This window comes from Stenella coeruleoalba (assembly GCF_951394435.1).
Source record: "Stenella coeruleoalba genome assembly, chromosome: 3".
Taxonomy (NCBI): Eukaryota; Metazoa; Chordata; class Mammalia; order Artiodactyla; family Delphinidae; genus Stenella; species Stenella coeruleoalba.
The window spans coordinates 28,094,301-28,108,810 of NC_137148.1; the positions used below are offsets into that span (position 1 = coordinate 28,094,301).

Here is a 14,510-nt window from a genome sequence, read left to right on the forward strand (position 1 = left end):
ATTTGTAAAACTGCCCGAAATACAAGCAGGGTTATAAAACCTAGAGTCTCTTTTTAAATAGCTAACACTTCTGAGTGTCTGCTAATGGCAAGGCAATGAGTTGGAAGCCATGGGAGTTTGCAGGTGAATCTTCATGTTTTTACAAATCTTGTAGTTTACAAATCTTGTAGAAGAGATGGATAAATCCACAGTGAGTTATAATTCAGGAGAGAATATGAATGTAACAAATGTGATCAGGTAAAGCTGTGAATATAACCTTAAAATGCAATTACCTCTTCATTATTCACTAAGAGATTGGGATTTGGAAGCTCTGGCTGTCACTGTCTTACAATAGTCTTGGTCTTTAATTAATGAGGCTAATACTCAATTGTGTTTGTATTCTCTGTGGTAGCTACCAGTTTGGGCCTATTCAGTATTAATAATTACCCCTTCCTCCTGGCTAACAGAACCCCAATTTGATTCAGGTATATGCTCCCCACCCCCCAAAATACCCTCTCTTTTTTCCAACCTCCCAGGCCCCTCGGTGCTCATGTGACCTAATTCTGCCCCATGAGAAACAAGCAGAAGTCTGTGGGGTTCTAGGAAAGCTTTTGTTTTCTTCATTAAAAGACATATGTTGAAGCCCTAACCCCCAAAGTGACCATATTTGGAGACAGGGCCTTTAAGAAGATAATTAAGGTAAAATGAGGTCATAAGAGTGGGGCCTTAATCCATAGGACTGGGGTCCTGATAAGAGGAAGAAGAGGTACCAGGAGTGCATGCATGGAGGAAGGAGGAAAGGCCGTGTGAGACCACAGCGAGCAGATGGCCGGGAGTGAGCCAAGAAGAGAGATCTCACCAGAAACCAACCCTCCTGGCACCTTGATCTTGGCCTTCCAGCCTCTAGAACTGCGAGAACATAATTTCTGTACTTTAAGCCCCCCAGTCTGTGGTATTCAGTTATGGCAGCCCAAGCAGACCACATAGGCCACAAGGGAAGTAAAATTCAGGATATGTGTATGGTGAACTGTAACCTCCACTGTCTCTTCCTGCTGAAATTATCCATTTCAATGATACCTGATGAACTTTTGTGCTTTGATTATGCTGTGGGTGGAGCCTCTGACCAAATTAGAAATTAAGTTTGCCTGCAATTTGGAAGAGAATGGAGGGGCCTTCTCTCTAGGAAGTGGGTAGAAGAAAGTTTCTAAGCAGCTTTGATTTCCAAAGGGAGAAGAGGGGGAAGGGAATTTCAGTGTGAGTAAAGCCCCAGAAGCTGGAAAGGAAAGGGCAGTCTCCTTGGTTTGTTCCATTAATACTCACTTTGAGTACCTACAATATGCCAAGCAGTGGTGGCGGTACAGGGATACAGTGAGTAAAACAGTCCTGGATTCTGTCCCTGGGAACACGCTGGGAAACTGCTCAGAGCACAGAGGATGTGGCGGGAGTAATGGGAAACAAAGCTTGAAGGGTAGGGTGGGAACAGATTGTGGGGAGTTTGAACCCTGTCCAGGAATTTGATCTTGATTCAGTAGACAAATGGGGAGTGATGAAATAAAATTCATATTTTATGGCAAGACGAGAAAAATTTAAACATAAAATGTTCTCTCTGCCCGTTTGGGCCTCCATCCTCCCCTTTAGTATGCATCGTGCATCTGTATTATACATTAACCAGACCGCTGTATAAGACACAGGAATACTTGCTCGATAAGGAGCAATTTTCTCCTGGCACCAGCAAGGTAACCCCTTAGGAAATAACATTCCTTTCTTAATCCTGTAAGTGGTCACGATGACCCACTACTCACCTTGTATGTGCAGATCTGGACTATGTAAACTGTCAATATGTCATCTGATGTATAATCCTTTGTCTCAAATCTAACTGTGTTTTGACCTCTAATGGGAGGAACAGTTTTCGAGCTCTCTGAGAGACTGTCTCCTGGTTTATAATCTTCAGGTTTGGCTTGACTAAAATTCTCTATTTCTTTCTTCGATTGACTGTCGATTAATTCATAATTTGCCAACAGGAGCCACTGCAGGTCACTGAACAGGAAAGTGCCCTGGTCACAGCTGTCTTTTAGGAATATGAAGTGGAAGCTATGTGTTGTTTCAGTTGGAATAGGAAGAAATTAGAGACTGGAAAATCAGTTAAAGGATAAGTACGAAAGATACAGTGAAAGCCTAAACCCAGGTCACGTTTGCTTGAGACCACTACATGCTAATATCAGTAGAAAACTTCAAGACATTCTATCGAACTCAATAGAAATACTACCATGCGTTAACCTTGGAAAAGTTCCCAAAATACAGGGCTCAGTCTTCTAACACAGAGGCAGCAAAGCAGAGATTGTTTGGCCAAGACTAACACTGATGTAAGCCGGGAAGAAGTGGCCATATTGCCCAAAGTACTTAGAGCAATAAGACTGTCAATGTGTCAGGTTCAAAAGCCAACAAGTCTCCCATGATGTTGCTGTAATTAATTTGCAGATTATGATAAAGCAGCAGGAACTGTGGGATTTCAGTCAGGAAGATGCAGTTTGAATCTCTATTCTGGGACCTTCTAGCTGTAGACAGGGGGCTCGGGGGCCCCACAGACGGGCTGGACTCTTGCTCTCTGTCTGCCCTGGAGCACGGAGGAAATACCCTCTGCTGGGCAGCCCCATCCTTCCAGGGCTCACCAACCAAATATTTGCTCTAACAACAAATTACTGAGCCAACGGCTTCCGTGCAGGTGCCATTCTGGGCTGCAGAGACACAAACTGGACAAAACTCAAGATTTTGCTTCTCATGGGACCTACCTGTCCATGGGAGGAGACAGAATATGTCAAAACATAAAATATATTGGCTGGGCGATGAAGACAATCAAATAAGAGTCCCCACGAGTAGACACAGAAATGCTCCCAGGCCAGGATCATGCTGTCATCTTGTGCATGACACCCCAGTCCTAGAAAAGTCCTAACTGGAGCTCTATAAATTCATGCTGAACATCAGTAGCATTGCTCTAAATCAAGGACCCAACAGCAACAAAAGGAAACCGGCAATGGCCCCAAGAAATGGAGAGAGCCCCCCCATATCCTCCTGGCATGGCCTTTTCCAAACCAGGAGGCTGAGGAAATGCCAACTCTTTATACAACTAAGAAACCTCTAAGACTTGGGGCTTTTTATTTGCTTGGTTTGTTTCTATTTTTGTTTTTAAATGTGATTCTTGGGATACTTGCCACAGAATCATCTGGGGTAGTCAGCAAAAATGCAAATTTCTAGGCCTCACCTCAAACCTACTGAATCAAAATAACTAGAGGAGGGGCCCAAGAAGTTGCATTTTTAACAAGCGCCTAAGTAATGCTGATGCTACAAATTACTGATTCAAAAATAAAACAAAACAAAAAATAAAGTCAAGTCTACAAGGCCTCTTTTCATTTTAGTTGTAAAGGTCTCCACAAATGGCTCTTCAGAAAGCTCTTGTATAAACTTCCTTTGCAAAAACTCCACAGCCTGGTCACAAGAGAAACGCACTGGAAGACAGAGCCCGCGTGATGGGAGCAGTCCATCAACGGATCCATTCATTGAAAAAGTCTGAGTGCTGAGACACTGGATGGCTTCAGTGGAAGGGCCTCCCTATCTGGGGAGCTGAAGGATAGACTTTCTGGAATATTTCCCTACCTGTGAAGAGGGCATGGTAGTGGAGGCCCCTTTCCTTATCTCGATGGGTGCAGACATCAAATAAGTAGGCTTTGATAGGCCCATCAATGAAGTCAGCAGCAAAATCAAAGAGAACCACACCTATCATGGTGACGCTGATGGCCCAAATCAGCTTCTTCCTTGGGTCAGCAATCAAAGCTAAAAGAGAAACAAACATTGGTCTCCTAAATCCTGGTTTAGAATGATCCGCGTTTCTATTTCCACCCAGACTTCCTGTCATCAAATTATTTCCCTTTACTTTCATTTTGTTTTGCTTTTCCAAATAAGAAATAGCTCCATTATTTTCTCAAGTTTTAAAAATGGTGCAGTCAATGTCCAGAAAAGGCAGCTCTCTAGAGACAGAAAGTAGACTGAGCAGTTGCCTAGGACTGTCAGGGAGAAGGAAATGGGGAGTGACTGCTAACGGTTACCAGGTTTCTTTCTGGTCAGGGGGACGAAAGTGTTGTGTAATTAGATAGTGATGGTGGTTATGCAACCTTGAGAACATATGAAAAAGCACTGAGTTGTACACTTTTAGATGGTGACTTTCATGGTATGTGAATCATCTCTTTAAATAAAGCTGTTTAAAAAATTATACATGCTGATTGTAAACCATTCCAACCATATAGAAAAGCTGGGGAGATGCTTCTAGATCCCAGCCCCTAGATCTGGTCATCTTTCAGACATCCCTTTACACACTACTGTAGAGAGGTGTGCACCTGTGCCCTTATGCAGTGCTTCTCAAACTTCAGCGTGCTTAACCACCACCTGGACGACTTGTTCAAACAGATTGCTGGGCTCCACCTTCTGTGAATCTCCTGTGAGTCATCAGTAGGTGGGAGGTGGGGCCTCTAACAGCCCCCCACTGAGGCTAATGCTGCAGGCTGGCCCCAGGGGCCGGTTCCATGGATGACAATTTTTCCACGACTGGGAGTGGGGGGTGGAGACAGTTCAGGCGGTAATGCCAGCGATGGGGAGGGATGGTTCGGGGGGTCACGGGAGCCACGGGGAGCGGCAGATGAAACTTCACTCACTGGCCCCCCTGCTCACCTCCTGCTGTGCGGCCCGGTTCTCGACAGGCCATGGACCGGTACCGGTCCATGGCCCGGGAGTTGGGGACGGGATCGTGTTGTACATGAGCATTTCAGGTGATGAAGAGCAACTTCACAGTGTTAACAGCTAAATAATATTCATCCTATGGCTATGCCACAGTTCACTGACTCACTCACAACTATTTTCCTTGCTTTCAGTTTATTTTTTAAACCTAGTATGTAATATATGCACCTGTTATTTTTAACATCTTTATTGGAGTATAACTGCTTTACAGTGTTGTGTTAGTTTCTGCTGTATAACAAAGTAAACCAGCTATATGCATATGTATAACCCCATATCCCCTCCCTCTTGTGTCTCCCTCCTACCCTCCCTATCCCACCCCTCTAGGTGGTCACAAAGCACCGAGCTGATCTCCCTGTATGTACCTGTTTTTAAAAATACAGTAAAAAAATAAGTGAAAAATAAGTCTACCCTCCCCCTCTCATCCCAGCCCTTTAGTACTCCTTCCCTATTGGCAACAATTCTTTTCAGGTTTTTTGTAATTTCTTCCAGAAACACCCTACATTTATAGATTTATGCCCTCTTTTAAATACACACAAATGATAACTGATTATCCTGTCTCATTATCATCCCTTCTGCTAGCCTGAGAGTTAATGCTCAAAATATGTGTGCTATTTTTAAGTTTAACGATTCTTTTCTCAATGCAATATGTACTACCACCAATTACTGACTAATTGGTGGTGGCTGATTAACGACTAGAAAAAGTGCTCACCGTCAGGTTTATGTCCACAATTTGCAGTGCAAAAATGTCCCCTTGAGCTACCAGGCTGATGCCCTGTACCTATTAAAAGACTCCACAGAAAGCTGTGAACATAATTAACTCTCATCTGGACACAAAGTTACATTTATTGTAAAAATTTATGGAGCCATTTGGCAGCTGGTTAATTTGAGAAAGTACTAAATAAGATATAATGGGCACAAAAAAAACCCCATAATTGATAAACATGTAAAAATATGTAATTTAATAAAATAGGTAAAAATATAATCCTATTTTCAAATTCTCACAATTGAAAAATAATGTATCCTGATGTTTCTAAAAGTAAAGTTGCCTAACCACAGAATTTGGGTCACTCAAAGGTGAAAACTCAGTGTAACTTAGGAGAGAGAATCAGTTTTAACTGATTTCTAACTGTGGCGTAAAGAAATCTGCATTCTCCTTTCAGCGAGCTGTATAACAGGACCCTTCTCCCAGCCTGCCCACCTTGTGCTGCCCACTGACCTGATACGATAGCGTCCCCGTTAAGGTACATAGCCATGCCCAGGAGCATCATGATGCCCAGCGTGAGGATGTAGGGTCTCCGCCGTCCCCAACGGGCCCGGCAGTGGTCGCTGGCCAGTCCCACCACGGGCTGCAGCAGGAATCCCAGGACAGGGCTCAGGAGCCACACCATGCTGTAGAGACTCCTGGGCAGGCCCACGCTGAGCAGGACTGGGGTCACGTAGGCCGCCTCCACCGCGTAGCAAAACTCCCGGCCGAACATGGCCATGCTGTGCATGACCAGGCTCCCTGTGGGTCTTTTGGGCGGCTCCAGAGAGCCGAAGGGGCCCTCCTCAGCGAGGGATTTGTAGGTGTGGATGCCAGGCTGCCCACTGCTGTCGCCCATGGCTACTGGGTGAGGAACCTGCCTGCGAGCCCACCACCTCTTGCGTGGCCCTGGGGTTTGCGCTCCCAGCTGGATTTGAGGTGCAGCCTGGCTGAGCGGCCAACAGAGATGGTCAGGCTGGGGGAGGGGCTCAAATTCTTTCATGCCTCTAAGATCACAAGTTATGATGAGAAGGAAGGGGGGTGGGGCCTGGAAAGCATGATGGAGATTAGCTGCTGTGAGCCCTCTGGCTCCTTAGAATGTTTTTCTAAGAGTCTTCCTTTGTACTGTTCTCTCTGCCTCTCTCTCTCTCTTTCTCTCTCTCTCTCACACACACACACACACACAATCTGTGACACACAATCACACACAGCTTTGAGACAATAAAGCCCTATAATCCAGATGTTAAGTATGAATGAGTCGATATCTTTTTTCTAAACTTTTTCTAGGTATAAATATTCTGTCCTCTCCTGAACACAAGTTTTCTACACACATACGTATAGTCAATTAAGTAGACTTAAAACAGTGGGAGGTTGCCCCTTCCCCTAAATCGCTAGCTCTCTCACAGCACTGTGATAGTTTCCTTCATTGCACTTAACACACTTCAGATAGTTCGTGTTTATTCTCCTTCTCCTATGTTGATCTTTGATCCCCTTATGAGCAGTGATCTGGTCTGTTTTGCTCATTATGGCATCTAGCATGATACCTGGCACCTAGTAGGTCCTCAATAAACATTTGCTACAGGAATTATAGAATGAATAAAGTGTATACACAACATTTTGTAATGCCAGTCAATTGCCTGTTTGCTCAGATCCATTCTCTCCCCCTCATACTATGCTCCATACCATAAGGGACTACATTTCCCAGGTTCCCTTGCTCTCTGGCTTCGAGGTAGATGTGTCCAATCAGAGGCACTGGTGGGAAGACTCGGGGCAGGAGAAAGGAAGAAATCAGGATACTTCCTCCCCTCTCTTTCTCCATCCTGAGATGTCTCTGGCAGTGGCTGCATCTCCATTGTGGGTCCAGCTGCCAACCTTAGCTTCTGGGTCCCTATAACACTATCTTTCCCATCGATCCTGCAGCTATGGGAGTGAGCTTGGCTTCCTGTGGTTGCTCGTATCTGAGTTGCCTCACTGTCCCCTGGGCTTCTCATCTCTTCTATCACCAATGTAATTCTCCATAATAAATTTCCTGTTTTAAAGACTTCGAGTGGGTCATATTTTCCTTGTTGAACCTTGAATTCAAATGAAAATTTGAGTGGCAAGGGAAACATGATCTCATAGGAAAGGCCCTAAAAATGGTTTAACAGCAAGACTTGGAGTCAAAATATTAAAGTTTAAATTCTGGCTCTGCCTCCTTCTACCTGTATTTTTCCCTGAGCAAATCACTTAAAGTGGTAATTCCCAAACTGTGTGCCAAGGTGCCCCAGGGCACCACAGTGAACTCAAAGGGGTATCTCAGGAGATTTAAAAAGTTAAAGAGAGTAAACTCAGAGAAACTGAACATCTTTCAGATACTACATGAAGTAAGAATGAAATAGTTCATACTCACAACATAAGACTGTACTACAATCTTTTCAATGACTTTAGATTTTTGTGAGGCTGGGTTTTCCACAGCCATGATAAAAAGCAAGTATTGTGGGACTTCCCTGGTGGCACTGTGGTTAAGAATCCGCCTGTAGGGCTTCCCTGGTGGCACAGTGGTTGAGGGTCCGCCTGCCAATGCAGGGGACACGGGTTCGTGCCCCAGTCTGGGAGGATCCCACATGCCGCGGAGCGGCTGGGCCCATGAGCCATGGCCGCTGAGCCTGCGCGTCCAGAGCCTGTGCTCCACAACGGGAGAGGCCACAACAGTGAGAGGCCCACGTACCGCAAAAAAAAAAAAAAAAAAAAAAGAATCCGCCTGCCAATGCAGGAGGCAAGGGTTCAATCCCTGGTCTGGGAAGATCCCGCATGCCACGGAGCAACTAAGCCTGTGCACCACAACTACTGAGCCTGTGCTCTAGAGCCTGCAAGCCACAACTACTGAAGCCCACGTGCCTAGAACCCATGCTCCGTAACAAGAGAAACCACCTCAATGAGAAGCCCGTGCACCACAACAAAGAGTAGTTCCTACTCACCACAGCTAAAGAAAGCCCGCACACAGCAATGAAGACCCAACGCAGCCAAAAGAAAAAAAAAAAGCAAGTACTGTATGAATATCAATGTGGAACAGAAAACGAGGGTAGTGACATCCAATCTGATTCCAAGGCACGAGAAGCTGCAGTGTCCAACAGGTGCCTATGACCCATTAGTGACTAAAAATGAAATAAGGAGGGAGATCAAGATGGTGGAGTAGGAGGGTGTGGAGCTTAACTCCCCCCACAAACACATCAGAAATACATCTACATGTGGAACAATGCTCACAGAAAAGCAACTGGAAACTGGCAGAAGATCTTCTATACAACCAAACCTGCAAGAAAGATCTCCACGTAACCAGGTAGAATGAAAAAAAAAAAAAAAAAAGGCACCAGAAAGGAGAGAGAAAGAATTCCTCAGACAAGGAAAAACTAAAAGAGTTAAGTAATACTAAACCTACCCTAAAAGAAATACTGGAAGGTCTTCTCTAAATAGAAAAGAAGCAAGTATCTATAGGAAAGGGGAAACACAACAGGAAAGGCAAATATATTAAAGGACTGAAGATCATTTTAAAAAGCCAGTATACAGATTAAAAAAATTTTTTTTAATTTTGTAAAAGCAATTATAACTACAATGAACAGCAAAAGGATAAACACGAAGATTAAAATAGGACATCAAAATCGTAAAATGTGGGGGAGTGGAGTAAAAAACTGTAGATCTTTTAGAATGTGTTTGCATTTGCATGACTATCAATTTAAAGCACGTAGATATAGTTATGGGTCAATATACTTGAACTCCAGGGTAACCACCAATCAAAAACATAAAATCGATGCACAAAACCAAAAAGGAACTCAAGCATACTACAAAAGAAAACCATCAAACCACAAAAGGAGAAATAAAAAGAAATGAAGAATTCCGAAATCAATTGGAAAACAAAGTTTAAAATGGCAATAAGTACATACCTATCAATAATTACTTTAAATGTCAATGAACTAAATGCTCTGATCAAAAGACAAAGTGGCAGACTAGATTAAAAAAAACAAAAGCCTACCATGTGCTGCCTGCAAGAGACTCATTTCAGGAAGAAAGACACAGACGGAAAATGAGGGCATAGAAAAAGATATTTCATGCAAATGGAAACGACAAGAAAGTGGGGTAGCAACACTCATATCAGACAAAACAGACTTTAAAACAAAGGCCATAAGGACAAAGAAGGACATTATATTATGATAAAGGGATCACTACAAGAAGAGGATATTATACTCATTAGCATATATACACCCAGTATAGGAGCATCTAAATATATAAAACAAATACTAACAGACATAAAGGGAGAAATTGACAGTAATACAATAATAGTAAGAGACTTTAACACCTCACTGACATCAAGGAACAGATCATCCAGACAGAAAATCAATAAGGCAACAGAGGTCTTAAATGACACAATAGACTAGTTGGGCTTAATACAGAAAAAAAAAAACAGAATACACATTCTTTTCAAGCACACATGAAACATTCTCTAGGGTAGGTCACAAAACAAGCCTCAGCAAATTTAAGAGAACAGAAATTATTTCAAGCATCTTTTCTGACCACAACGGTATGAAACTAGAGATCAGCCACTGAAAGAAAAATGAGAAAAGAATGATTATATGGAGATGACACAATATGCTACTAAAAAGCCAATGAGTCAACAATGAAATCAAAGAAGAAATGAGAAAGTATCTCGAGACAAATGAAAATGACAACACAACCTCACAAAATCTATGGGATGCAGCAAAAGCAGTTCTAAGAGGGAAGTTAACAGAGATACAGTCCTTTCTCAAGAAACAAGAAAAATCTCAAATAAACAACCTAACCTACCACCTAAAAGAATTAGAAAAAGAAGAACAAACAAAACCTAAAGTCAGCAGAAGGAAGGAAATAATAAAGATCAGAGAGGAAATACATAAAATAGAGATTTAGAAAACAATAGAAAAAAACCAATTAAACCTAGAGGTGGTTCTTTGAAAGGGTAAACAAAATTGACAAACCAAGAAAAGAGAGAGGACCCAAATAAAATAAGAAATGAAAGAAGAGAAATTATAACTGATACTACAGAAATACAAAAACTTATAAGAGAATACTATGAACAGTTACATGCCAACAAATTGGACAACCTAGAAGAAATGGACAAGTTTCTAGAAACATACAGCCTACCAAAACTGAGCAAGAAGAAACAGATAATTTGAACATCACTAGAAGTAAAATAGAACATATAATTAAAAAACAAACAAACAAACAAAACTCCCTGCAAATAAAATCTAGGACTGGACAGCTTCACTGGGAAATTCTACCAAACATACAAATAAGAACTTACACCTAATCTTCTCAAACTACTCCCCAAAATTAAAAAGGAAGGAACATTCCCAAAGTCATTCCAGGTAGTCACCATCACCCTGATACCAAAACCAGACAAAGACACTACCAAAAAAGAAAATTACAGGACAATACCTTTGATAAATATAGATGCAAAAATTCTCAATGAATATTGGCAAACCAAATCCAACAATACATAAAAAGGATCATACACCACGATCAAGTTGGATTCATTCCAGGGCTGCAAAGATGGTTCAACAAACACAAATCAATGTGATATACCACATTAACAAAAGAAATGACAAAAACCACAGGATCATCTCAATAGACACAGAAAAAGCATTTGACAAAATTCAACATCCATTCATGATAAAAACTCTCACCAAAGTGGGTACAGAGGGAACATTTCTCAACATAATAAAAGCACTTAAAACAAACCCACAGCCAACATAATACTCAACAGTGAAAAGCTGAAATTTCTTTCTCACTAAATTCAGGAACAAAACAAGGATGCGCACTCTCACCACTTCTATTCAACATAGTATTGGAAGTCCTAGCCATAGCAATCAGACAAGAAAACGAAATAAAAGGTATTCAATTTGGAAGGGAAGAGGTAAAACTGTCACTATTTGGAGATGACATGATACTCTATACAGAGAACCTTAAAGACTACACAAAAACTATTAGAACTAATTAATGAATTCAGCAAGGTAGCAGGATATAGATACAGAAATCTGTTGCATTTCTTTACAGTAACAATGAAATATCAGAAAGAGAAGTTAAAAAACAATCTTGTTTAAAATTGCATTTAAAAATACCTAGGAAGGGCTTCCCTGGTGGCACAGTGGTTAAGAATCCGCCTGCCAATGCGAGAACACAGGTTCGAGCCCTGGTTCAGGAAGATCCCACATGCCACGGAGCAACTAAGCCCGTGCGCCACAACTACTGAGCCTGCGCTCTAGAGCCCACAAGCCACTACTACTGAGCCCACGTGCCACAACTACTGAAACCCACACGCCTAGAGGCCATGCTCCGCAACAGAAGCCACTGCAATAAGAAGACTGCGTGTCGCAACGAAGAGTAGCCCCTGCTCACTGCAACTAGAGAAAGCCCGTGCGCAGCAACAAAGACCCAATGCAGCCAAAAATAAATTCATTAATTTTTTAAAAATACCTAGGAATAAACTTAACCAAGGAGATGAAAGACCTACATGCTGCAAACTATAAAACATTGATAAAGGAAACTGAAGATGATTCAAAGAAATGGAAAGTCCATGCTCTTGGATTAGAAGAATTAACATTGTTAAAGTGGTCATACTAACCAAAGTAATCTACAGATTTAATGTGATCCCTATCAAAATAGCCATAACATTTTTCACAGAACTAGAAAAAAAGAATTCTAAAATTTATATGGAACCACAAAAGACCCAAAATTGACAAAGCAATCCTGAGGAAAAAGAACAAAGCTGGAGGCATAACCCTTCCAGACTTCAGACAATACCACAAAGCTACAGTTCTTAAAACTTCACACTATTGGCACAAAAACAGACATGTAGATGGAATAGAATAGAGAGCCCAGAAACAAATCCACACACCTACAGTCAATTAATCTACGACAAAGGAGGCAAAAATACACAACAGAGAAAAGACAGTCTCTTCAATAAGTGGTGTTGGGAAAGGTTGACAGCTACATGTAAATCAGTGAAATTAGAACACTCCCTCACACCATATACAAAAATAAACTCAAAATGGTTTAAAGACGTAAATATAAGATGTGACACCATAAAACTCCTAGAAGAGAACACAGGTAAAACATTCTCGGACATAAATCGTAGCAATATTTTCTTAGATCAGCCTCCCAAGGTAATAGAAACAAAAGCAAAAATAAACAAATGGGATCTAATCAAACTTATGAGCTTTTGCACAGCAAAGGAAACCATTAACAAAATGAAAAGACAACCTGCGGAATGGGAAAAAATACTTGCAAATGATGCAACCAACAAGGGCTTAAGTTCCAAAATATACAAACAGCTCATACTATTCAATAGCACAAAAACAAACAACCCAATCAAAAATGAGCAGAAGACCTAACAGACATCTCTCCAAAGAAGACATACAGATAGCCAAAAGGCACATGAAAAGATGCTCAACATCGCTAATTATTACTGAAATGGAAATTAAAACCACAATGAGGTATCACTTCACACCAGTCAGAATGGCTATTATCAAAAAGTCTTCAAATAATACTGAAGACAGTGTGGAGAAAAGGGAACCCTCCTACTGTTGGTGGCAACTTATACTGGTGCAGCCACTATGGAGGGTATGGAGGTTCCTTAAAAACCTAAAAATAGGGCTACCATATGATCCAGCAATCCCACTTGAGTAAGTATCCAGAAAACACGAAAACTCTAATTCAAAAAGATACGTGCACCCCAATGTTCACAGCAGCATTATTTACAATAGCCAAGACATGGAAACAACCCAAGTGCCCATCAGCAGACAATTAGCTTAAGAAGATGTGGTATACATATACAATGGAATACTACTCAGCCATAAGAGAATGAAATGTTGTCATTTGCAGCAATATGGATGGACCTAGAGATTATACTTAGTGAAGTAAGTCAGACAGAGAAAGACAATTATATGGTATCACTTATACATGGAATCTAAAAAATAATACAAATTAATCTATGTATAAAACAGAAGCAGACTCATAGAAAACAGATTTATGATTACCAAAGGGGAAGGGGTGGGGGAAGGATAAATTAGGAGTATGGGATTAACAGATACAAACTACTATATATAAAATCAACAAGGATGTACTGCATAGCACAGGGAACTATATTCAATATCTTGTAATAACCTATAATGGAAAATAGTCTGAAAAGTATATATACATAACTGAAACACTTTGCTGTATACTAAACACAATATTGTAAATCAACTATACTTCAATTTTAAAAAAGAATGAAATAAAAAATATCTTCAATGTACATGTATTATATTTTTCAAACAGCTAATAAGTTGTCAGGACATAAATACTTCAGTTGTTGGGACCTGATTATTTATAAGTGGAACAGTTAGGTATTTCTTCTGACCTAGGGGCACCATGGAAAAATTACTAAGACACTAAGGGAGATGTGAACTAAGATGGTTTAGGACCATCTGAGGCTTGTGTCCACATCTATAAAATGGAGAAACCGGCCCTACCTTCCCCTTGTGATCACTGAAGAGCAACTGAGATACTGTATGTCACAGATGTAACATCTGTTCTCCACTCCCCCATCCTGATGGAACCTGGACTAGCTTCAGGAATCCACCCCTCCCTCAAATACCCACGTGCTTCCAGGAAGTTAAGTCCAGGGGAGCTCCAGGAGCAGGTTGGCTTCATCTAAGGACAAGCCTATCCTCTCTGCCAAAGACTGGTGCAGGACTGGCTTGTTACTTATCTAGATCCAAGGAGACACAAGACAAGGTTTGCTGAGGGCTCCTGAGACGCTCTCTTCTTCTGGATGTTGCTGTGTGTGGAAATGAGATCCAGAACTTGCTACATGATGGGGAAAAAAATGAAGGTGAAAAGCTGGGTAGGGAAGTTGAATAGTAGTCCAGGGAAGAGGTAACAGGGGTCTGGATGAAAGCAGCAATGGGAGATGGGCAGAAGGATGGATATGGGAGCTCTGAAGGTGGAACTGACA

The 14,510-nt window shown here is 41.6% G+C and overlaps 1 protein-coding gene across 1 annotated transcript in view; it reads right to left on the minus strand.

Annotated features, from left to right (window-relative positions):
• SLC45A2 (solute carrier family 45 member 2) overlaps positions 1–6,651 on the minus strand; it is a 32,395-nt gene extending 25,744 nt beyond the window's left edge. Inside the window, exons 1-2 of the mRNA XM_079916897.1 lie at positions 5,981–6,651; positions 3,631–3,807 (exon numbers count right to left, since the gene is read on the minus strand). Of these exons, the coding sequence (XP_079773023.1) occupies positions 3,631–3,807; positions 5,981–6,509 (706 nt within the window). The 5' untranslated portion in view covers positions 6,510–6,651. The remainder of the gene's footprint in view (positions 1–3,630; positions 3,808–5,980) is intronic.
• Positions 6,652–14,510: the final 7,859 nt, after the last annotated feature.